Below are 26,070 nucleotides of genomic sequence, written 5' to 3' on the forward strand. Positions count from 1 at the left end.
TTTAAAGGGGCCAGTCTAACAAAGTGCTGTGCACCAGCTACCTGAAGTTAGAGGTCTTTAGATGTGTGTAAGGTTTTCTGGGTCCCAACCTGAGGCACCCAAAATCACTAGTCAGTTCTGAAATTTAGGCCAGTGTCTTTGCCATCCTCATCTGCCTGCTACAGAACAACTTTTCCATGCAGTTTTATATATTTGAGTTTTCTGATGTTTTGCTCTCTTTTAAACTAATAATGGCAGCGATTTAACTCTTTTCTAATTGAAAATTAACTTGAGATGTTGTGGGCCATCTCTCTGCCTTCCTTCCCACCCAAAAAGCCCCCTATAAGAATTATTTGGTTTGCATTTTTTTTGCTGAGACAAACACATGCAACCCCTGAATTCAAAACAATTTCCCCCGCTATAATAGAAATGTAATCCTTCTGGATCCTGACATATCAAAGCCTTCCTGGTCCCTACAGCAGCCTTCTGTGAATACAGCTCCCCAGACAGGAAAGTTAAAAAAAGTAGCCCCGCACCAACCCCCCCTCCACCTGCTCTCACCCAATAGAAAGGAAGAAAATGCTGTGGGAAAAGCCAGCCCATAAAATAATTAGAAGGTGCTACAATGTTTTCAATCCAAAATCAATATACTTAAAACAAACAGGAAAGCCCTGTAGAGACAAACACACAGCAAGTGGTTAAGAAAAGAAATTCTCTTCTAACACATACACACACACTTTTCTGTGGGCTGTTCATATGAATGCTAAAGAATGCCATCTTTACTAGCCTAGTTCAGCAAGGGAAAACTCCTTAGAACTAAGCGGAATTCAGGTCATCTTCACTGGAAACCACATTATTATTGCAACAAAGGCAGACCGGACAGTTTCAAGTTTCACTGATGCAAGCAACAATTTACTCAGTCGCTACAAGTAGAGTTGTGGTAACAGGCACCGTCACTCAACCACAATCTTAATGTACTCCTTATTATGGTACTGGAGAGCTGGATCATTGGCGATCACCCCACAGGTTACCAACTGGGCTTGCAGTGCATTATATTTCTATAGCATGCTCTAAATGAGTGTCACAGCACACTGTTGGAGTCAGTTACATGACAGCATCGGTGTGGCTCTTGGAAAACATGGGCCTATGTGTTCATAGACTTGCAAAGTTTCTGCCTCTTTAGTCTTTGTGCAGTGGAACCATGGATTGCAAGGCTCCTGGCAAAACAAGCTTCTGAGGGGTGGAGTCCTATGTAAGTACATTGTGATAATCTTATGGGTGTTTACACATAGAGCAGGTCCGATATTGAAATTCCATGGCCTGGTCTTGGCGCAGACAGTCTTGTGAAAGGTCAGTTGTCACCTTCCTACCTGGTGCAATCCCTGGAAATAAAGCAAGAATCTAAAGGTATTTGTCTAAACTCACTGGAACATTAGGTTGTGTGCATAGTTGAAGATGCAGAGAAGCTTGACAAATTTAAGTCTTTTGGAGGTAAGTCACCAAGAAAGCACAAAACTGAAGGAAGTTATTGGGTGGCACTGAGTGAGTTGGTCTGATGAAAGATCAGCATCTGCAAGGCAAAGTTTCCACTAATTTCTGCTAAAATTCATGACCCACTTTTTTAAAAGGAGTACAAAGTTATGAGCATTTATTGTGCACAATAAGAGATGTGCAACTACTACAGAGCTTATGAGTGAGTGGAGAGGAAAGAAGAAAAAGTTAATTTTTAGAATAGTTTTAGTGAGGAACTGTCCATGGGATCCCTCGTGCTTGGGGGCTTTGCACAGCTAGAGCATTCTAGATTTGTCTGCAATTCAGAGATCAAAAAATTATGTATATGGCAGTAATGCCTAGAGGCACCATTGTGCTAGCCACCGTACACAGACCTCATGAGAAAGTGTTCTCATCCAGAAGAATTTACAGGCTAAACAGACAAGACCTACAAATGGCTGAAGAAGAAATGGCTTGCCTATGGTCCCACAACAGGCTGGTGTCAAAGGTAAAAACAGAACCCTGCTCTCCTGATGCTCAGTTTATGACTAGTCAGGGTTTCCAACCAGTGGTACATGAGCTTGATGGTCCAAGCATTCACTTCAAAACAATTTTTTGAAGATGTAGTACGTAAACCAGTACAATTTGAGAGCTGCTGTACTAGACCTCTGTGCCTCTCAGACCTCACTTCAGAAGGAAGGGAACCATGAAAAGGAATCGAGGAGATGGACAATAGTGCTAGAAAATCTAGCCTGATCTCCCACAGTGTATTTTCAGCCTATTCATTGCATCATTCCTGCTACTATCTTCTTTAACCTGCCATTGAGTATCTATGGCCTCTTCAACTTCACCATTTCTCTTGTTTGTCTATTCCACTGCCAAAATTGCTCATATTAGGAATTCTGCCCTATTATCTAGCCTAAACTTTTCCTTCTTTAGCTTCATGCCATTGCTTTTTTCACTGCCTTCTGAGTGTAGGAATAATTCCATTCATTTATATCTCTCTGAACAGTGGTAATGTTCTTGTGCAAACTCAAACACCTTCAGACAAATGTGTTACAGAAACAGGCCTAGAAATAAAAATTTAAAAATAATACTCTATTCCACACACTCCCTTCACATTCCAGACACATCTGTGGCAGTTCTTAATGCCCCACCTAACACTGGTTCACCAAAACTGGTGCTCTGGTTTACAGGGCGAGGAGCAGCAAACCAAACATCAAGGAAGGGGTTCTTCTGTAACATTAACGTCCATTGAAGAAATGTGTTAGAAGGGGAAGAGACTACACCTAAAAATTAGCTACATCATTCAGGGCTGTGGAAAATTTTGCACAATGTAGTTAGGCCGACCCAAACCCCACTGTAGATGCAGCTACATCGATGGAAGAATTCTTCTGTTGACCTAGCTACTACCTCTTGGAGAGGTACATTAACGGAAAAACCCCTTCATTGCTGTAGAAAGTGTCTACATCATGGCGCTAGAGAAGCACAGGTGCAGCACTGTAGCTGCGCTGCTTTAGTGTAGACATACCTCTAATGAAGTTGCTGTCCAATCATAAAGGAACTTACCAACAGAGGGGCCATCAGTGCCTAGAAAGAGGACTTTCTAGGATTCAATTCTGTCCTATCTGTCATGAACCACCTACAAGAAAAACTGAAACCAAGCCAATTCATCTCGACCAAGCTGATGGACTCAATGCGATCAAGACAGGATTCCTCATTATGAACGAACGCTTGGTCTACATTACAGAGTTAGGTCGATGCAAGGCAGCGTATAAGTGCCTACACTAAAACTTTGCTCCCGCCGACATGACTCCTCCACTAGACCGACTCAATAACTCCACCTCCACGAGAGGCATAGTCATTGTCGATGTAGTTATGTCAATGCAGTGTCAGTGTAGACCCTGTGCTGCTTACATCAGCTGTTACTGGCTTTTAGAATGCCTCACACTGACAGTACAATTGGTACAAGTGCCGACACAAGGAGCAAAGCACAGACTTACACAAGTGATGCAGTTACTGTGGTGGCAATGTGCTGACGTAAGTTAGGTGGACTTAATTTTGTAGTGTAGATGAGCCCTAACACATGCAGCTATTTAAGCAGCAGCCATCAGGACACACACTTGTAATGAGGCTAAAATTGGGTAGGAGAGTGTCTGTAAGTTATGGCCCAGCCACTACAGCTTTCCCATTTTGACAGAGGGTTAAAAATTTACTGTTTAAACGGTCATCAAACTATGAAAGCTGGGTTTTGACTCCTTCTTATGTAGCTGGTATCCCCGTAGGAGATAACCTCTGAAGGCTTTGCTTCTGCAGAGAGGCGGCATTCATCAAAAGCTGTCTGAACTGATTAATTATGGATGCGATATTATATTACAGAAATAAACAGCCACTCAATTATAAAATCCACTCAACAAGTCAGAAGACATATCCCTGCCTTTCCCAAAACACACAAAATCCTTTTACTGCTCACTGGGAACCACTCTATGCACAAGAAGCCTTTCCAAGAACGTTTCATGCTTGTCAGCATATCAGTGTTTTCCAAGCTACCCTTTCAACAAAAGAAAAACGGTTCCATCTTTTTAGGAATGAAAAAAAATAACCTGACAATTTGGCCTTGTCTTAGTTAAAGTCTAGTTAGGAATAAGTGCACTGTGCTGCATTAGGGGAAAAGTTTAACTGTGCTTTAAAAACTGACTCATACTGGAAGAAAAAATAATTTCAACATCTATTTTCATTTCAAGTTTCTACCCATAATTTTTCTTGACATGTAAAGCCTCAGTTATTAACAAGGATTTGCACCATAAATATTCTTTCCTATTTATGTGCTCTGTTCAATACAAGACATCCCTTGCCTCAAATGTCTGATCTAATATACAAAAATAATTAGTAAAGACAGATGCATGAGAGAGAAACAACAGGTTTCCCCTACTCAGCCAACAAAACCTCTACAACTTAAGTTATTGGGGCCCATTAACTTATTATAAAAATTGATTTAATGCGACTAATGTCACCTGCTTGTAATAGGGAAGTCTGGCCCCAAATGCTGGATTCTTTGCATCCCGTATATTAAAGGTGAAACGCTGTGGAGTGGCAAACATGACAACTTGTTACTGCAGATGACGCAGGAGAAGAAGCTGGACTGTGGGAGGGATGGAGGACTCACATGAGCAACTGTGGTAACAGCCAAGGGAATACATAGAACTCCTAGTGAATGTAAATTCTACGATATATATACAAACCTTAGAGGCACATGTTAAACACTAGAGATCATGGGATCTAAAAGCATTAAGGCTAAGAAGGAAAAAAAAGAAAATATGTTATTACAGGTACCACAACACCCTGCAATGCATAAGTGTTGAGTTCAACACGTATGAATTTATGGGCTACAGAGATGGGCAGCAAAATTTATTTAGAATGTAGAAAGATTTCCCTCTGAAGAGATATTGAGGCCAGGTCCACCCCAGGAGCACCATGCAAAAGAAGCCAGTGCCCACTCTTCCTTTGCCATACTTTAATTCCTTCTACAAGGCAGATGTATTTAGTCAGCTATTGTAAGCGAGACAGCTATGTAGATGAGGATCTTTATATGAATCAGCAGGACCTGGACCACAGAAGTGTAGGTCTGGAAGGGACCTCAATAGGTCATCTAGTCCAATCCCCTGCACTCAAGGCTAACCTAGAGTAATAACTAGACAATTCCTGACAAGTGTTTGTCTAACCTGTTCTTTAAAACTTCCAATGACGGAGATTCCACAACCTCCCTTCGCAATTTGTTCCAGTGCTTAATTACCCTGACAATTTAGGAAGTTTTTCCTAGTGTCCAACCTAAACCTCCCTTTCTGCAATTTAAGTCCATTGCTTCTTATCCTATCCTCAGAGGTTAAGAAGAACAGTTTTTCACCCTCCTTCTTGTAACAACCATTTATATACTTGAAAACTTATGTCCCCCCTCAATTGTCTCTCTTTCAGACTAAACAAACCCAATTTTTTCAATCTGTCCTCTCAGGTCATGTTTTCTACACCTTTAATCATTTTTGTTGCTCTCCTCTGGACTTTCTCCAATTTGTCCACATCTTTCCTGAAATGTGGCGCCCACAACGGGACACAATACTCCAACTGAGGCCTTACCAGCATGAAGTAGAGTGGAAGAATTCCTTCTTGTGTCTGACTTACCGCTAATACATTCCAGAACAATGTTTGCTAAGTTTGCAATAGTTTTACACTGTTAACTCATTTAGCTTGTGATCCAGGGGATCCCCAGATTTCCGCTGTATTCCCTCCTAGGCAGTCATTTCCCAGTTTGTACGTGTGCAATTGATTGTTCCTTCCTAAGGAAAGTACTTTGCATTTGTCCTTATTGAATTACATTTTATTTACTGCAGACCATTTCTCCAGTTTGTCCAGATCATTTTGAATTTTAATCCTATCTTCCAAAGCCCTTGCAACTCCTCCCAGCTTGGTATCGTCCATAAACTTTATAAATGTACTCTATAGAAATAATTTATGAAGATATTTAATAGAATCAGATCTGATCCATGCGGGATCCCACTCAACATGCCCTTCCAGTTTGACTGTGAATAAAGACTGATAACTACTCTCTGGAATGGTTTTCCAATCAGTTATGCACCTACCTTATAGTAGGTGCATATGGCTATATTTCCCTAGTTTGTTTATGAGGAGGTCATGCAGGACAGTATCAAAAGCCAGAATGGCATACCACATGTAAAGCAAGTATTCTAAATTGAGGCAAATGCCTTCATATATACCAGCGAAGCGTGCCTAGCACAGACACAGCTTAAACTGACAAACCGGTTCTTCTGCCACTATAGCGTACACCAATTCCCCGAATTAAATAAACTACACTGATAAAACGACTTTTTTGCCAACACACAAGGGCTTTTGCCAGCATGGATATATGAGGTGTCCAACCAACATCACATTTCTGATCGATGTAACTGTGCTGGCAAAAGTTTGTAGTATGGCTCTGGCCCAAAACTGCATCTTAGAGGAGACAAGTGAGAAGAGATTATCAAGATCACCAGGCATATTAAAGTTACAAAGAAAGTAAATTGTGACCTGCTGTTTAATACTTCTTGTAATACAAAGCCAGTCATTGACACTGAGGGATTTTTTTATATTGATATGCCTTCATATATTCCAGAGCTCATGATAAGATTTACCTCCTTACAAGGAGGAGCTGAGGCTCAATCAACTATGGCCTGGTTTTCCTAAGACACTGAGCATTCACAATTCCCAATCATTTTGATAGGAGACATGAGCGCTCAGCACCTCTAAAAAGATAAAAGCTGACCACTAATGTTTGGACAGCACTTTGTACTACAATCATGTATTTCATCTAAGGAACTCAAAGTATTACTCCAAATCTCAAAGTTCTACATACATACTAATGACTATCACTGTTTTTCTCTTGCCCCTCATGCCAGATACTGATATTTTAATGACAGATTGAGTAAAATGGTAGTTTCCAAAGACCCACTAATTTCTGCATCATAAGCAACATTTGGAATTCCTTCCAGTTCTGTAAAGTGTAATAAGTACTGAGGTACAAGCTATGTACAGAGCACACTTGGCTAACACAGAAGAGAGAAATACTTCCAGAGCATGTGACGTTAACCAATGCTATGGGTTGAGAACCTAGAAAGCAGCAATGACAAAAGACAAATTTAGAGCTGATAAATAGGCAGGAGATTAGGCATGGATTTGCAACACTATATAGCCAGTTCAGGTTTGGGCTGTATATACAGAGGCTTCATGTCACACAGCAGGTAGGTTACAGATCCTCTCCATATAGTTCTAATGCAACTAACTGAAATAGTGTGTTCAAGTCTGGATATCAACAGAAAAAACAAACAGCGTGGAAAGCCCAGGGAAGAGCAACAAAAGATATGACCTAAACAAGGTCTCTTCCTTCTCTAGCTTCTAATCTTCCAGGAGCATTTATCAGGGTATGGCATGTTGTGCCACACCTCTAGCCTCCATAGCAGGATGTCAGACTCATCCCAACGTTATTTTGCCTACATGAAGATGATCTTTGCTAACCATGCAGAGAACTTTGCTAACACTGTTTTCATAATGGTTTAAATGCTGACCAATCCTGCAGACGCTCTAGATCGTTTTATTCTTAGGGGGACGCTATCAAGATTTTACTGTACCCTCAAATGCAGTTCAATTGCCTTGCTGCTGCAGTGACATGCATTCAAATCCCTGAGTCCAACAGATAACCGGGATTTAAATGTAACTAAGTCCTACAGGCACAGAGACAGGAGTCGTCCCATAGCATTTTATTTTTATCAGATACACAGAGGAGCTTTATAAGTGAGAATAATCACACTATCTCGTGCTCCAGGTTTGTTCCAGATGGATCTCCCACAAATCCACAAGAACGCATGTGCACAGATGTGTGTCTGGGACAAAAGAGATGCGGTTGTGGGGATTTTGTTTTTAAATGCTTCTCCCCTACAGCAGTTTCAATGTGGTTAAGATCAGAAACCTGTTTATGTGGGAAAAAGGCACCTTCTTACTCAAGAGATCTGCTCTCTGGGTGTATTTTGAGTCATGTCCGCACACAGTGACAAAGCTACTGCCCCCCACCCCCTTTTTTTTTTTTTTTTTTTTTAAAGTACTTCTAGCCCTGGAATTAACAGAACTTTGGAGGATGAGCTGGACTCTATTCTGACTTCATCAATTGAATGGTTAATAAGTTTTCATTGCTGGGGATGATGCCAGAGTGGCAAGAGCCCTACCTGACTCTCAGATCCTAGGGTGAATTTTGAAGGGTTGTCCTAGTTTAAAAAAAAAAAGCACCTTTAAAATTTGTTAACTGAGCAAACTTGACTTTGCAGCTACTGAAAGATAGGACTGCATCATGGGTGTTCCATGTGTAAGTCTCCTTTCAGAACAGCACACTAAATATTAATGACACTATCATGTGTTATTTTCTGGTAGTTCTGAAATTCCCAGGGGCTGCAAGCAATAGGTTTTATTAATAAGGTATCAGCAGCAAAGTTAATTAAACAAGTCACCCAATAAAAGAAAAGGCCTTCTTTGGAAGAGACAATGGCATGATTCTTAATGGCCTTCTTGCTTGTCATGCAGCATTCCTGCAATAAGCAACAGGGTTGAGCACCAGTAGATTAGGAGTCTCATAACAGACTGAATCAACATGGGCCTGGCTACATCTGGCTGCTGGGTTCCAAACCAGTACATATGAGCCTCAGAGGTATAGAACTTGTGTGCACCCTCCCTCTCTCTGGCAGGATGGTTACCATTTCTGCAACTTGAGACACAATGATCAGTTAACACAAAAAAAGAGATAAAAACGCACCATTATTGGAGTGGATCCAGGAACAACTTGTTTATCCTCTCTCTAGCTTCGGGACCCACCACCACTCAGTCCCTGCCTGCTGACCACATCCATTTCCTGTCAACAGCAATCCCTTTCTGAAAGTGATGGGTTTGCAGTTTAACAGGATGGGAGAAGGAAATCAGACATGGAAAAAGGATGCTTTTCTAACCAGAGACAGAGGCCATGACAGGGTCGAAACCTAAAGAAGTTAGTCGTGTCACACAGAAGCCTCTTGATGGAGAAGCTGGAGGTGTCCTATAAGGCTAAGGCTTCTCAAGAGCCTAGATCTTTCTCTACCCCTGAGCACAGATCTGACTCACTCCTTCCCAACTGGAGCAGACTGACTCATGGTTTTTGAGACAGGATTTCTGCAGATGCAATGAGGAATGCAATTTGGCAGATAAAAGCCATGGGGGATAATATATGAAAATTACCCACAGTCACAGGGCAAAGGTGGAGTCACTCATCACATGTTAGCTTCAGGTCCCGGGACTTGCCTATGGCCCCATGTTAATGATTTACAGTAGACAGCAGGGCAGACCACGTAAGAGCTACACGTAGCAAGGAAGGCTTCTTGAGAAACACAATTCAACAGTGCCCCAAAGCATGACTGAACTTCTGTACAAGCAAACCTCGGCAGATGCTGTAGCCCTGGGGTTCATCAACTGCGGGTTGGCTTGGTTGCTGCTCTTTGCCAAAAACTGGGAAGCATATTTGGGACAGAAAAGGAACCAGCAGAAATGTCTGTAAGGGGCAGCAACATACTCCACCAAAATGGGCTGCAGCAGATTCTCTTTCCAGATGGGCAACCGCCCCATCCTGTTTCATAGCAAATCCCCAATGACAGCCCCATGGACGCACTCATCCTACTGTTTTGGAAACTCCACGTATCAGAGGACGCGTTCTAGCACAGTGCACTATTCTCATCTGTGCTTGGCACCTCATGGGCCCCTACTGCAAAACCTCTGCAGAGTAGTGCAGGATACATGGCCTCAACAGGGGGGTGAGATCACTGGAAAACCTGGGGAGGGTGTTTATTAAGGAGCAGATTCCCCACAGAATAACATATCTGCAATATGGCTATACAACAAACTGAAAGCCTCACATCACTGCTACTTTGACACCAGAGTGGGATTGATGGGGAACCTTTTCCTTTTGCCTAACATGTATTGATCCCCAAAGAGTCTGCAGACTCCCCAGGAAAGATATCAAGAAACAGCAAGCTGGTGAAGTCCACAACTGTGCCTTGAATCTATACAAGTGTTACAGTGATTGCTCAGAGAGGGTTAGCTATTTGGCTCCAACCACTGCAGAAAGGCAAAAGTTCTTCTGCAATGAGGATGGCGGCTCCTCCAGAACTGCTACCTGTTTCATTGGAGAGGTGTGATGGGGCAGCAAGCCCACACAAAGGCATTAATATATACAGGATCACGGAGAGAAACGAGGACATACTGTAGAAATAAATCCGCTTTTACAACCCAGCCTGCCTGATCTCATCCTTATTTTGCTCCCTCCCTGGTGAAAAGTGTTGGTGGGGAGAGATGGGAGGAAGTATTTCCTTTCTCTGCATTCAGGAACCTACCCTCCACCACCACATTCCTGTTTCTGACATTTTCGATAGTTCACTGACACTCACCCATGACCTACTGATCTTTTATAAAACAAGGATAGTTCTTGACTTTAACACATTTAAACAGATTCAAACAGGGGAGAGTGGCTTGGCCTAGTGAAATGACAATAGGACTAGGAGCCAGAAATCCTAAATTCTGTGCCTGGATCTGCCACTCTGGCTTGGAATGAGCTGTGTATCCTTCCTGTGTCTTGGATTCCCTCATTTGTAAAATGGGGATAATACTTTCCTCACTCATAGATGAGGGCATTGAACTGGGCCATGCGTAGAGAGCTAGTACTAGTCTCTTAACTGCCATCTTTGTGCTCAAGAATCTCAGCTTTCATTCAAAAGAAATCGACTAAGATATGGTTGCAAAGGAAACTTTTAAAACATCAAAGGATTGCAACCAATGCAGCCGCATATCCCTGTTTGCAGACAGGCTGAAACCATAGCTCAGAGAGGTGGGGCTGTTAATGCTGAACTATGATGATAATAGAAACAGTGCTGCCATTTTAACTACTTCATTGCTGACAATGAATGCAAGAAAGGAGAGAGTCAACTGTATGGGCAATAATATTAAGATATCCGGTCAGCGACATCTCATTTTTAGTAGCTGCAATGGCAAATGTTTGTATAAAGTGCTAAGAATTATTAGCTAGGATAGAATGGTAAATTCACTACAAACCATGTTCACTGTAGAAGAAACGGGTGTAACAGAACTGAACACTTCTACACTGCCCACCTCCCTTGCCCTCCAGAGACACTCACAGATCTGCAAGCACATGAATGGTTTAAAACAGTGACCTCCAGTGATAGGAAGGGGCACCTCACAGGAGCTCTCGGCCTCTCTGCATCAGATTAGGCTGATAGGACGGAAGTACAACATACAGCCCTAAATAGGAGAGTTCATCTCTAACCTGCTCTCAACAATGTACTGGATTCCACGCTGTGTAATATATGGCTGACATGATGTGCATAGGACGCCACGCTGTGCTTAAATAAGTCAGGTTTTCCCCAGGCTCTGTCCTTCAGGGGCACATTAATGCTGAAAGCCAGACCTAGGAAACTTCAAGGGACTCCTGGCTGGGTTAATATTAATAGAATGAACAACATGTGCCACATGAGTCATGCTTGTTGCTGCCAGCAAAACACAATTCCTAGCTTCACCAATTCAAGTTCTCCACACCTACTGGTGGGGCAACTGGGGCCCAATCCTGCATGGTGCCGAGCACTCCTGACTCCAATGGGAGTTGGGATGCTCAGTGTACCACAAGCTTGGGTCCTTATTCTGCTTTCAGTCTTGATCATCAGAACATTTAAATTCTCACAGCTCCACAAATATCAGAGCGTTCCCTGGGTTATCTTGAAGTGACTTCTCCCAAGATGGTTTGGAAGTAAAATTGAAGTATTTGATCTGATGGTTTCAAAATTGGAAACTAACACAACAAGAAAAGTCCACAAATGGTTACAAAGGCAGTGAGCTTAAAATGGAGGCTACGTTTATACTGATGGCGGCAAATTCGCCGCCGCCATATCGATCTTTCTGGATCGATTGAGCAGTCAGCGAGAACCGCTCAATCGATCAGGAAGTCGACTGGGTAAGTCCACCCCCTCAAGCAGCGTAGCGCTCAGCCGACGGGAACAGCTCAGCGCAATGTAAACAGCGCGCATAAGGGAAGCAGAGCAATCGACGTGAGTTACGCAAACTACTCTGCATAGTTTGCGTAACTCCTGTCGACTGCCGCTGAATCGCGCGGTAAGCGTGAACCAGCCCTAAGTGTTGTTTCTAAAAACCCTTCTGCTGTGATGACTACAGAGAACATCTTTTCCATGCAAGGCTGGACATAATGGAATGCTTTAATCAGAAAGAAGCACAAGGGAGAAAGAGTACACCCTCATTCACTGGCTTTCTAACATTGCCATTTAAGATCATCTTCCTTCTTTTGGTTGCAGGCCCTAGTCTGATTCACAAAGTATTTTCATGTTTCCACCTTAGACCATACACTGGTTTTTGCTCAGAGCCATTTATTCTGGAGTGAATCTGACACTGGAAATGGACAGTTTGAAAATATCCATCGAATCTGTCTCTCTTCAGTCATTCCTTACTAAATTGTAGTCCCTCCATTCTCCCTCTTTTCCCAGGCTAGTCTCACAACTGACCACAAGTTGCCAATTTTTTTTTAAACATATTTTTTATATATTTGTTTCAAGGGGGTTGTTTTGCTCGATTTTGTTTGCAACTAGAATATTTTATGTTTGACAGTTCTTTAAAATTAGTCTCTCGTGAGACCACTCACTCCACACTTTAAATCCTAGGGGACAGGTTTCCATATCACAACACTACTGTCTATTCCACTTAACCACATCACTTAATGAAAGTGATTTTCTATGCATCAAATCATTTTGCATTCATTTAGTGCAAATATGCCTGCTTAGCATCAATTGGTAATTTTCCACTGAAACATCAACTAGACAAGTCAGCAGTTTCCAGTTCCAAACACCCCTCACTATCAACATTTGCAGGAAGTGCAAGTGGGCCTTCAACAGAAAACTGAATTTTTAAAACGATGGAAAGTTTAGTTTTCCAGTCTCACTGGAGAAGAGAGAGGGTTGTATACGCACAAAACACCAAGACAGGCACTCAAGCTTTATTTTAGCATTGCACAGCTGGGGAAAAAGAAACCACCCCTTTGGCAATTCTTTTGTTGGGTTGATGAAGGGCCCAGATCTCTTACAAAATCCTGATCAACTAACAAAAGGGTTGAGGCAAAATGATGTTCCCATTAAGCAACCTTGACTACCTCCTTGTTGGCAGTCTCAGAAGAAAGGGCAAACACAGAGTAAGCCACAGTGGCTGAATTCTCTTTTCACTCCCTGGACTCAATCCCTACAGAACAAGGCTGCAGAACGTGTTCAGGAGGCACTGTGCTGGTCATTTGCTCAGTGCTGTATTGTTTCAAGAGATCCTTCAACATAACAGAGTATCAGAAAAGTGTGTCTATATCTAACAATTATTACAGAAGTTCAGTGTGTTTTGTTTTGTTCTTCAATGTAAAGGTTATCCTGCACATTGCAGAATTAACAACCTGTTTCCTTTCTACAAGAGGATCAGCTGCTGTGCAGCTAGTCCTAAAGTGACACACATATCACCCACAGAAATTCCTGAGGAACCCACCACCTGGTCTTTGTATGCAGAATGAAGGAAGTGAGCAGAAAGACAAATATTACTCTGGGAGAAGTTCTGAAGGGCAATGTAAGGAACTGCCTTGATGCAGCTATACAGATTTTTTAAAATACTTTATAAAACTGCAACCTCTCAAAAAATGCATGAAGATGCACGTGTAAAGCCACAAGAGGAAGAACATGTCAAGTATAGATTGAGGAAATCTCAGCCCAGCCTGGGTGAGAGCAGAACAACAAGTGGGATGAAGAATGGCCGAAATTCTATCCACCTCATGTCAGCGGCATTCTCTACCCCCAGCCACTTATACTGCATGCCTGGGACCAGAGCTCAGCTCCCAGGCATTTAAGTGCACACCATCACATTGCTAAGCTGGTGTTGCCAAACTAAGTGGAGGGAAGTTCTTGAGACTCATTAGCAACTGGCTAGGGAGGGTGCACGCATGAAAGTTGATCTTAAGAGATTTTATTTTTACCTTTCCAGTTATAACAACTATCATCAGGTTACATAGAATTGTTCTGGTTCTTGGACAGCCTTGAAGGAAAAGCTCTTACTATCAAAGGAAGAGGCCATGAAAGCAGTCACCAGCCACAGGAAAGAGCATGGGGGGGGGGGGGGAGGGGGGGGACCTACTGACACCTCTCACTTTTCATGATTCCCAGTATCTGCCACAGGGTTGTTAGAGCTACCTAGTGCTCCTCATCCTTCCCTTGGACATGGCTTTTGCATATCATATGTGGGGGAGGAGATTGCTGGGCTTTGCATTTCAGACCAGGAAAGAGGGAGCAGGAACCTTCCCTCCTCCTCAAATCCTGCTGAGGGAAAAGAATGTGTCTTTATTTCACCGATCAAAAAGCACTGTTTTCTTACTACACAGCTCATCTTTTGATTCAACTGTTAGCTGCTGCAAAAATACAGCCTTTTGTTGTGTTTGGAGGTCAGAAGCGCTCAAGGAGGGCATGGGCTAAAGCAGTGTTTCTCAATGACCGATCCGTGGACAGGTGCCGGTCCCTAAGATCTCCATGAGACAGTTTAGAAAGGCAACAAACCGGTCCCTGGTATGAAAAAAGGTTGAGAAACACTGGACTAGAGGATAGAGAAGCAAGGTCCAGCTGCACTAGAAAAACCATCCATTATTTGATAAGCCAGTTTATAAAGAACAGGTTCAGCAAGGTTTGTGAGGCCAGCTTGATCAAGGCCAAAGCATGTTAGACCTGTTTTAGAAAGACATCCGAGATTAGGGCTAGTCTCCAGCCTGTTCTAGAAACATGAAGCACTCTGTTCAGGTAGGAGATGTTAAGCTTTTGTTAGGCTGAGTCCATTATAAAAGCGATTTCAGCTTACAGATGTTTTGTTGTGTAGGTGGGACCACAGAAGGGGTCCCGATGAAATACAGATTAACTAGAGAAAGGCCCCCATTATATCAGCACTTGCAGGAGTGAGCATGTGCAAAGTCACAGCTTCAGATGGTGCAGAATTCATGTTTAAACTGACGTGACCCAATTTACAGCCCGGCCCACACTATGAATGAAATCAAGTAAGAAGCAAATAGCTATTGCTAGCAAGATCTAGTACTGTTACCCCAGACAGTTGGGTTGAGGAGTTTCCACTAACCAAATGAAGTCTGCCGTCACCACCATGGCCATGTCTACAAAAGGAAATTTTAATGGAAAAAAATAAGAGCGCCCACATTCACCTGAATCAGCATTAGCAGAAGTGGAAGCTCTAGTATAGACAAGATTGGCAGTTTACAGCACTTTTTACCACTATGCTAAGTCTTGTCCACACTAGAAAGTTGTGCAGCTTTAGCTATACCAGCAAAGGGTTATCCCCCAGCATTCAATTATATCAGTATAAAGGTGATTATACCAGTACAACTAATATCATACAGGAAGTGGAATAAATATACCACTAGAACAAGATAATACCTAGCTCCTATACAGTAGAGCTCAAAGTAATTTACAAAAGGTGGTCACAGTATCATTGCCATTTAACATGGGGGGAAACTGAGGCAGAGAGTGGTAAAATGACTTGCCCATGGTCATCCAGCAGGCCAGTGACAGGGCAAAGAATAAAACACAGATCTTCTGGGTCCCATTCCAGTGCTCTAGCCACGAGGCCACCAGGCCACCTTTATACCAATAGAACTGCATCTATGCTAAGGTGTGTCTGGTATAACTATACCAATTTTAAAAAAACCTGGGGGGAGGGGATCACACCCCTAACTGACATAATTATATCAGTATAACTTTCAAGGGTAGACTAGTCTTCAGTTTAACCTGCTCTGAGGAAGGTCTGATTTAATTTAATATTCAATAAGGATTAGATATTGATACGGATATCAAGAGTTATCCTAATTAATGACACCAAAAGTTTTAGGAGGGATATTAAAATTTGTGCTTCAGGGATTAAGCCAATCTCTAACAGCTAGAGAGCAGGATGAGAGCTGTGTGTGAGCAGATTATCCCCCATCTGCCTACTGCAGAACTCTTACACCTTTCAGTGAAACATCTGGTCCTGAACAATGCCAGAGACAAGATACCGGCCTAGGAAGACCTTGGGTCTGATCCAGTCCGGCAATTCCTATAACTGACACAGTGGTAAGAGTGCTGCAACAATTTTTCCTAGCTTGCTCCCAAATCAAGATGCTGAAACGCAAAGCCAAACAGAAATCTCTAGGATGTTTCTGCTCCTCTCTCGTGGGAGAAATCTTCATCTTTTCAAAAAGAGGGACATTTAACTATGAAGCAGCAGGACTTGTGCTGGATGCACACAGGATAACTATTCCCCACCTGCAACGCTTTGGTTTTGGTGTGGGTTTTTTTGCCACAAGTTCCATTGCTTTCTGCTACGTGGGAGCCTGCAGCTTAACCCAAGAAGAGTGCAAACCACTTAAGTAGAAGCCAAAGGCATCTCTAAGGAACACAATGGGGCAGGATCAAGTTCTCCTCATGGCCAACAGTACCGCCCAGCTCAGCTGGAGGAGGAGGAGGAGGATTTGGCAGCCTGTCCTTGTTGGGAGGGAGGGAGGGAGAGGATCCTACACTCACTGGCACAACAATGCAGTTTTTTGAGGGGAGGCAGGATTATTAGATTCCTTGTAGGCCTAAATTCTTCATATGTCTTGCCTTGTTTAACAACAGAAATGGAATTAAATACAGCACTTTAAGAAAGCCACTGCCAGATCCACATGTGTGGAAGATCCAATTCCTCCATGAGAGCCAAAAAATAATGAATCAGCCTGTGGTGTCATCTATTTTATCCCCTTCATCATAGGAGCACAGCAGACAAGGGTGGGACATTAACATGTGTGGAAGAGACACCAGGGAAACAGAATGGGTGGGATTGGTCCCCAACTCCCAGAGAGAGACTCTGTGTAGCTTGAGCCATTGTCAAAGCCACTCAAATGCCTGAGAGTAGCCAGCCATTTCCATCCTCAGAAAGAGAAGTGCAGCAGGACAGACTCCCTCCTCCACCTCACTGTGAAACATGCAATTCACTTCTGCAACCATGCCATGAACATTGGCAGCAAGCCTCAAATTAAACTAGGTTTCGTCAGATTAGATCAGTTTCCAAATCCTGGAAGCAGTAGAAAGGACTAAAGATGCAATTGTGCATATTCCTTATCTTCTGGTTTTTAAAACGCCCTTGGACACAGTCTAAATAGCCAAATAAAGTGAAAAGAGATGGACTACTCCATCAACAGGCGATTAAGAAATTTTTGCACTATGGCTATTACTCACTTCAATTTTGTGCAGGGCTTAATATTTGCATAAGTGCACAGAACCTTGGATCCGGGTTTTTTTTTGTTTTTGTTTTTTTTGACAAAATTAATTGAAAATATTAGAAACAAAAACCAAAGACAACTGTGATTTCAATTCATTTGAGATAAATCCCACCTGAAAAAAGCTTTCATCACATGTTCCAGACTGATGTATTTAGTCTTGAGAAACACACTGCTTCTGACTCAGAGACAAAAACTTTCATGTTTACTTGTTATGCTTAAAACATCCCAGTGATGGTTTGTGACAGTGAAATCCTCCAACAAGGGGATTCCCAGCATGACCTTTCCCCCTGGACTCTCATGAAGCACATGATCTGGAGGTTTGTTTTTTCATAGCCAGGAGAGGTAAAGGACTTCAAGAATCTATGCTTTTGTTTTTCCATTTAAGCAAAGTGCTTTTTCATAAAGGTAGCCAAGAAAGGAGGTAAAACCACATAGGAAACATACTTGGCTTACGCTGCACTTCACTGGAACTGTTTACACTTTGTGCCTGGAAAATATAATGAGTCTACTGGTAAAGAAGCACACAGTGTTCAACTGGGGGAGAGTGCACGCTATTTAAGGATATTTGAGGGGTGTTCTCCCCACAGAAAGCTGTGTTGATACTTGGTGCATTCCAGAGATGATCTTTAAAAAAGTGTTCACTTCAGAAACACTAATAAGCCACAGGGATAAGTCCTCTCTGACAGGGATGGGTAGCAGAAACCAAGAGAACTAGTGCGTGAATTCCATGAGACGCACAAAAGTCATCCCAAGCCGCCCTTTAATTTATTTAGAGAATTTGGATCCCATCACTGATTTGTGATGATTTGTGGGTAGGCTCCCTTGCTAATGAAAGCTTGAACACACACTTTTTGAGCTCAGGACCACCCGTTTTACCTGTCCTATCAAGGGATTTTTTAAATAACTAACTATTTGGCTAATAAGTCACTACAAATCTGCACATTGGACAGGTTTTCTCCTGGAATCTTAAGGCCTCCATTTCCTGTAAACAAACAAACAAACAAACAAACAAACAAAACACACATATACACACACACAGAAAACCCAGAATTACATTCCTGAGGTTATGCTGTAGCTTGTAGCTACCCTTTACTAGACCCCAGGTATAAAAAGGGCCTGTTATTCCTAGCTACAACCTCACCTTCTGGTCCAGAATTTCAATCCACTTGGTACCTTTCCCAGTCTTCTCCCTCCAACTTTTCTTTCCTTCCATCTTTTCAGATTTGAGACTTATTTTTCAATTTTTAACCCAATGTTCAGAGAACTGCAGCACATCTTATAGTGAGGCCATTTAGAATTTTCTACTCCATTAACCTTAAGTTGTACTTGTGTCTACTGCCCAGAAAACTACTGCAATTCATTCACAATAAATTGTCCATTACAAAACAGTTCAAGATAGGAAAATTCTCACTCACTACTTGCAATACGCCTTTGAAAGGTGCACTCATAGCAATGAAATATACAGAAGCACTAGTAGACAGTCACCCTGGAACACACACCACTCCACTTACATGGATCTTCCACTTGGGACAGTATTTGAGCAAACATTTCCACTAAGCAACACATTGCATATTTGAGTTTTAGGAGTGTTTATATACGGGAGGAATTAAAAATGACACCTCACATGATAGGAGCTAATGTCCTGATCACCTTCCTGAGTAAAGAATAAACAAAAAGTCATAGTGATGGTAAAAAACCCTAAAGAACACTGAGTAACCTATGAAATAGGTAACTTTGGCATCTTATTGTTTCACTTGTGGATTTGACCTGCAACTTAAAGAGGACCTATATACCACATCCAAAATTTGGAAGGAAAAGAACTACAGACATACAAATTTAGGAAGACAGTATTTCTCTTCTCTTTGCTGAAGGGGGGACCCAAGAACACCAATATTGTAGAATGTGGTAGTGGACTGCTTTTATCCACCATTCCTGACCATTCAAAACAAGAAAACACTATAACATTCGTGCCACAATCGTGTCACAAATGCAATGGTGTCCTTATATCCACACACAAGGATCTCTCTGCTACAGTCTCACAACAATAGGATCAGCAAGTCACTAATTTGATTGATTTCATCTTTTTTAAACAAAGAACATTTAACTTCTGAATTAGACTTCTGCATTCCATGGTCATTTATTCCATCCCTTCCCTGCACTTCCAGGACAAATTAGTTCCCAGTGAAGAGAGACAAGACAGATGAAAGTCACAAAGAATGGTGGATATAAAGCAAAGAAGAATTGAGGGGGAAGAAATGGATACAAAATTAATAAGCAGCCATCTGTTTTACCTGCTGCCTCCCTGTACACTTCTTTGTTTATATCAGAGAGAACACTATAATGAGACTGCATCCTTTTCACCAAAATGCAAAACAGATCTCATTACTCAAAAGATAACTCAGCATGCACTAGAAATGCTAAACCTGTTGTGAGGAAAGGTGAAGACACTCAGCCCAGGCAGACTTATGATATTAACCTAGATATTTTCCTGGAAGATGATGCCCTGTATAGTCAGTTGGCAGTGATACAACCAACCTGAAGCTTTAAATTAAAAAATCTCCCGTTGCTGTCACAAACCCCTCCTCCACAGCTGCAATTTTGAGCCATCTCCCTTTCCACATCAGCCTACTTTCACCAGCCTCAAAAATAAACTGAGGTAAAACAACAAATCATTCAGAGACCGAATCAACACGCAAGAGGGAAGGGTGTATTTTCAGATAGGGATCAGCACTTGTACTGGATGCTCATACATGGAGGACAACATCAGAGAAAGCTGAATAGGGGGCCACATGGAAATGCCAGGAATTAAAGAGCACCATGTTAGCTGAGATCTGAAGCCCCAGAATCAGCATGAGTGCAAGTGTCCGAAGGTGCAAAGGAGGAGACTTTCTGAGGGTGGAACTGTAAGGGGGTTGTTGAGGAGCCCCTGTGGGCATGCAAGTGTCTGATGGCAGAGCCATGGCAGCCCCTCTGAATGTCAGTAAGAGTCTGGGCACACAGGTCCCTGAGACTCCGTGCATGAGACTTTCCAAACTTGGCCAGTGCTGGCCATGCCAGGGAAGTGTAACTAAACTGGGGACATGCATGAGATGTGAGGGCAACCTGCTGTAGATGTGTGCGCGAGTGTGTCTGTAAAGCCCGGGGGGGGGGGAGAGGGGTGTTGGAGGAGCTGTCAGTCTCCGGGTGTCTCACCTGGCTCGCTTTGTAGAACTGCTTCTTCAGCCCAGCCACAGACATGCTGCCTCCTCTCCCAGCCTCTGGGGCCCAGGCACTGATTAGCCCTGCACCGACCAGCACCCAAGACACAGGGACAGTCAGACCAAAGCCTGAGACCAAGGGCAGACAGACACAGGGAGAGCCCACCAGAGACAGACAGACAGCCCAGAGCCTGAGACCCAGGACAGACAGACAGACAGCCCAGAGCCTGAGACCCAGGACAGACAGACAGCCCAGAGCCTGGACAGGGAGAGCCTGCGGAACAGACAGATAGACCAGAGCCTGAGTCCCAGGACAGACAGACAGACCGACCGACCAGAGCCTGAGTCCCAGGACAGACAGACAGACAGACCGACCAGAGTCTGAGTCCCAGGACAGACAGACAGACCAGAGCCTGAGGGGCACAAGACAGACAGAGCCTGGACAGGGACAGCCTGACAAGGAACGGACGGACAGACGCCCCGCAGCCCTAGTGGAGCTCGACAGACAAACAGACACGGCCCGGGCCAGCGGTGCCTGAATCCTCCCCCCCCTCCGGATGTTACATGGCACACTCCGCCGCACACTTCCGCCCCTGGCCAGGCAGGAAGCCGGCCAGCCCCGCGGAGGGACACACGCCCACTTGGTAGCGCGCCACTCCCGGAATCACTGCGCCCCCTGCCGGCCCGGGGGAGAGAGATCCGCCCTTCGGGTAAACCACTACCATAGATATGCGCGTGTGAGAGAATGTCTCTACCATAACACCATAGAAAGTTAGTCCGCGGCTAGAGAACCACCCGGCAGGCGATGTGCTGCTACAAGGCCCCCTGTAGGCAGGAAGACCATAGCGCGAATCAGGCCAGGCAGGTGTTATGCATGCTACTGCCTTTATGAGCTATAACTAGCTATCACTATTATTATCACCACTGAGCAACAGCACTATTATAATGACCATTGTTTTAGATCATTATCACCACCACTTATCACTGTCACCATGACCAATTATGACAGCTAATTTTATTTTCACTGTTGTCACTATTCCAATGGTTTTATCACCATTCATTTTCTCATCACCATTGTTGCATTTACTGTGAATTATCAAGACTGATAAGCATTATTCCTAATTATCATTTACATAGTGACAACAGTGTGATAAAAACTTTATAGATGGGTATGAAGACACAGTCCTTGATCTGAAGACTTTTCACTCTCAGCACTGCAAACACGTAGCTCCCCACCATTCTGCAAAGATCTATGGAGGTGCTTAACATTATGCACTGTGAGTAGTCTCACTGACTTCATAGTCATAGCCATTGATGGAACTACTCACATTAGTAAAGTGAAGCACATGCATAAATGTTTCCAGATTGAGACTACTTAAAGTGATCCGTTTTACCAGCACAATCCTATTATTCTTATGATTTCTTGGTGTCCCAGGAGTTTCTTCTGGGACACTTGATATGTTCTGGTGTTTCATTTCATAAATGAGAACATTAGGTTTGTTCAAGACTTGTTGTTACACAGGGTAGAATTAGTTCTAACACCAGAACTAGGCCAGAATCCAAAACAAACAGTCCAGTGGAACAAACATTCAGTGTAATTAGCAGTGTTCGGAATGAAAAGTATGAGTGTATGCACTATCAGAGCTGTTCTTTTGATTGTAGTGAATGCTGATGATACATGTTCAGTGTTTCACAATAAATTCATTCCTAACACTAAATTCCTGGAAAAAAATCCTCCAGTCTGAGAAATATGCCCTCTATTGAGAAAGAAACTAACAATGATGACAGCAACATTTTTAAGTGCATGTTTGTCTCATTTGAATATTTCACAACTCTAAGAAAGGTTGCCACAAAGTTGTCCCCGTTAGGCACAACCATTTTTTCCACCCCAAATTCTAATGTTCCTTCTCCTTGGTGATGTGTCCCTACAACCTGTTCTATACCTGGGGAAACAAACATGAAAAGGCTTCTTCTGCTCCCTTTTCTATGTGTTTGGTTGCTGGGCATTTTGTTTGTTTGTTTTTTGTTTTCTTTGCATTTTTAATTTTAGATTGGTGTAAATCCGAGATTAAATCCACTGGCTGCAGTGGAATTGGTCCAGATTTACATCAATGTAATGGAAAACAGTATTTGACCACATAGCTTCTGCTTGGCCTGGGTTTAAAAATCATAAATTGGCCAAGATTCAGCCACTGAGACCTCACTACTTTCCGCTACAAATATAAAATTCATTTTCAACATAGCTTTTCCCTTAAGCAACATGAGACAGATAGATCACCACAGCATTCCATCTGCAGCTATCTCACCGGAATCGTTAAGTGCTCACTAACAATACTAGCTTTTGATACATCAACCTTGAAGCACCAGAGACAATGTATGGGCAAGTGTCTCAGACTCAGAGTGAGGACAGGGGCACCCCTCTGAGTGGAAGAGCCTGGGCACAAATGTCCTATTTCTGTGCATAGGACTTTCCATACGTGTTCAATCCATGCACAGCTTGTCACACCAATGAAGTGTAAACCGAACTGGAATGAGACCGTGTATGCAAGGAGTGTATCCATCGATTGAGAGTGAGTCTTTAATCTGTTGCTTCCACCCAGTCGAAGCCAGGCTTCCTCCTCTCCCAGGCACTGGAGCTCAGCACAAAGTAGCCCCGCACAGATAGGCCAGAGCCAGGAGGACACAGGACTAGACAGACCAGAGTGAGAGACATAGGAACAGGCTGAGCAGAAATTGAGAGACACAGGGACAGACAGACAGACCAAATCAAGAGTCACAGACAGCCCAAGTTGCCTGGGGGCAAGCCTCACAGATAGACAGACACCACCCACACCCAAGTGTTTCAGACATAATACAAAATCCTGGCCTCCATCAGCACAGCCGGGCATCATTCCATCTCTGCCTTGTCATCATCTCACTCCAGAAGTTTCCAGCCTTTGGGTTATGCCTCCTGAGCGGTCTGGGGGTTTCTGGGACGCCTGATGTGAACTGAGCCAACCTGACAGGGTGCACTGTGAAGCCTCCGAGGTCCCCTGTTGGACCTAAGCCCGTAGGCAACATATTGGTGAGCCAGACACCCTTCCCTCCAAAGCCAGCCCTCGCATTGTATACCCTAATGGTTTTATCCCTATGGCAGAGCAATAAATGTGGGCAGGTCCCCTTAAGTTTGCCTCATGTGGGACCACCTGCCACAAGGAAGGAGGGACCATGCCGCCCCACTTCACACCTATGGCAATTGGATCTCTGAGTTTTCTCCCACCTCCAGTGCATGGGGGCTAAGGCCTCTCCAATAGAGGAAAGGCTCTGTTGCGAGCTCCCTCACATGCTGGGCGAAACCAGAGGTTACAACCAGAGGTTTGTGCTATGATCTGGATTCCTGGATCCAAGCCACTTTTCTGATTGGATTCCTGCTTTAAGTGCGAAATCCAAGTCAATTTGTCACTTGGCCAAACTAATGGTCTTGGCAGAAATTTTGCAAGTAAATAAATAAAATTATCAGCCTGAGGCAGATGCCCAGTATGGAAAATTTCAGCCCAAATTGTTAGTTTGGTAAACTTATAAACAAAACAACAAGGTCTTATAATGGGAAGCATCCGGCAAATTTAATAATAAGCTTCCCCGCCAACCAGTCTTGCTTATAATATCAAAAATGGCCAATTTTCAAATATTTATTTTTTAAAATTAGATATTTTTTCAGAGTGAACATCCTTGAAAGTCTGTTTCTACCCACTACCACTGTTCAAAGGTTGAGACAAAAATTCTTGTAGTGCCAGAAATTACACAAACTCCTGCTTCACATCTAAATCTCAATAGAAGCTCAACTGTGAGTTACTGGTGATGCCCCCATGAAACGTTCTTCCTACCTGGCTCTCTGAGTGCGGGCTTCAGGGTTCTCAGTATATTGCTTCTGAAGTCCCATCTCCCAGGGATCTTTGCCTTTCCTTTGGATTGGTGCATGTTTAAAAAACGTGCAGTGCTGGTTAGTAATCACTAAGAGGCAGACTGCATTTGGACCACAATCTGCCTTTACCTTGGAATTGAAATCACTTGCTGTGCTCCTCAAAAAAGCTTCCCAAACTCAAATGAGTTCAAAATAAGCTCTAAACGTTTGTGAATTCTTTACGTTGTCTTGTATTCACTTTTTTCAGTGTTTCCTGCTGCTTCTGTGTTACGCTAGAATTTTGGCTAAACTCTATGTATGAATTCTTAAAAAAAAAGCTCATTAAAGTCTGACTCGATGCCTTCATCAACTGTGTCTGACTCCTCTTCACCCCTTTTTGATAATATGAGGCCTGTAGGACAACGCAGAGCAGCCTGTACTGGCAGAACTGATCTGAGAAATCAATATTTCTTTCTATGGGCAATAAACACATGGTATAACAAAGTCCTTCTCAGTGACTCCTAGATAAAGAATTGTGTGAATAATTAGTAAAATTTACAAATAAATAATTAGATTGATGTAAATAGGCCCAAATATTGCACCAGCAAAATTTGCCCCAATATACGAACAATCAGGTAATTTCACATTCACACGTATACAGCTACACACACCAGCCAGTGCACGTTTTCCCCACACTAAATCCTTTGTGTACATGCATGCTCACTTACATCGCAGAACCCTTCTACATAACTGCCCAGGAACCTGTGATTGGTGCCACAGGGTTTTTTGGATTTGTACCAGTAGTAAACCCAGTCCCCTTGTGCTCTTCACTGGCTGTGCCGATACATACTGGCAGGAAGCATTTTCCAGTAAATTAGAGAAGGGATTAGGAGTCAGGACTCCTGGGCAGAGTTGTCAGAAACTCAGCAGGTTTAGTTCACATTTCACCAGCCTTTGTTTTGGATCATATTTGGCCAAATATGGCCAAATTATTCTATTGTGCCAGTGTAAATCTGGGATAAATTAATTGATTTAATTGGATTAATCAAGATTTACACCAGCATGACTGAAAGCAGAATTTGGCTTTAAGACTCCCGTTTTGAATAAATCCACCGAACACCCTCTAGGGTACAGCCAATTGCACACTTAGACATCCCACTCAGGCAGAGCAATGCTCTCTTGCACACTTGTTGCATGCTCACGACGGCCATATAGCAGGGCTGATTGCATACTCAGTCATTGGATGCTGGGGGTCATCATGCTTTAGGGAGCAGACCCTCTTGCACACTAAGGAGGGCAGGACTCGCTGCACTCACGCTTTGGGAGCACAGCCCCTTGCACACTCAGTCATTGCACTGGAGGGGTCACGTTCAGAGGGGCAGGGGCACACGCAGAGTCAGACTCCGGGGGAGCAGGGCCCATTGCACAAGGAGGAAGCGGAATGGAGCACACACAGCAGAGCATGCCCTCTGTCCACCTGCATAGCCGGCATGGAAAGAACCTGTCAGTCAGTCACCTGTCCAGCCCACAAGCCTAACCCACCCCTGGGAGTTCCAGCCAATCAGACCCCTGGT

The 26,070-nt window shown here is 43.3% G+C and overlaps 1 protein-coding gene across 3 annotated transcripts in view; it reads right to left on the reverse strand.

The window, feature by feature from the left end:
• SH3GL1 (SH3 domain containing GRB2 like 1, endophilin A2) overlaps positions 1 to 21,189 on the reverse strand; it is a 45,918-nt gene extending 24,729 nt beyond the window's left edge. The window contains exon 1 of one of the 3 annotated variants that reach the window (XM_067558278.1): positions 20,612 to 21,189. In XM_067558278.1, the coding sequence (XP_067414379.1) occupies positions 20,612 to 20,656 (45 nt within the window). In that variant the 5' untranslated portion in view covers positions 20,657 to 21,189. The remainder of the gene's footprint in view (positions 1 to 20,611) is intronic. The other 2 variants (XM_067558270.1, XM_067558273.1) reach the window with 2 other exon arrangements.
• Positions 21,190 to 26,070: the final 4,881 nt, after the last annotated feature.

The sequence above is a fragment of the Emydura macquarii genome, unplaced genomic scaffold, assembly GCF_026122565.2.
Source record: "Emydura macquarii macquarii isolate MOO-44397 ecotype Brisbane River unplaced genomic scaffold, CSIRO-AGI_Emac_v2 contig_306, whole genome shotgun sequence".
NCBI classification, from domain to species: Eukaryota; Metazoa; Chordata; order Testudines; family Chelidae; genus Emydura; species Emydura macquarii.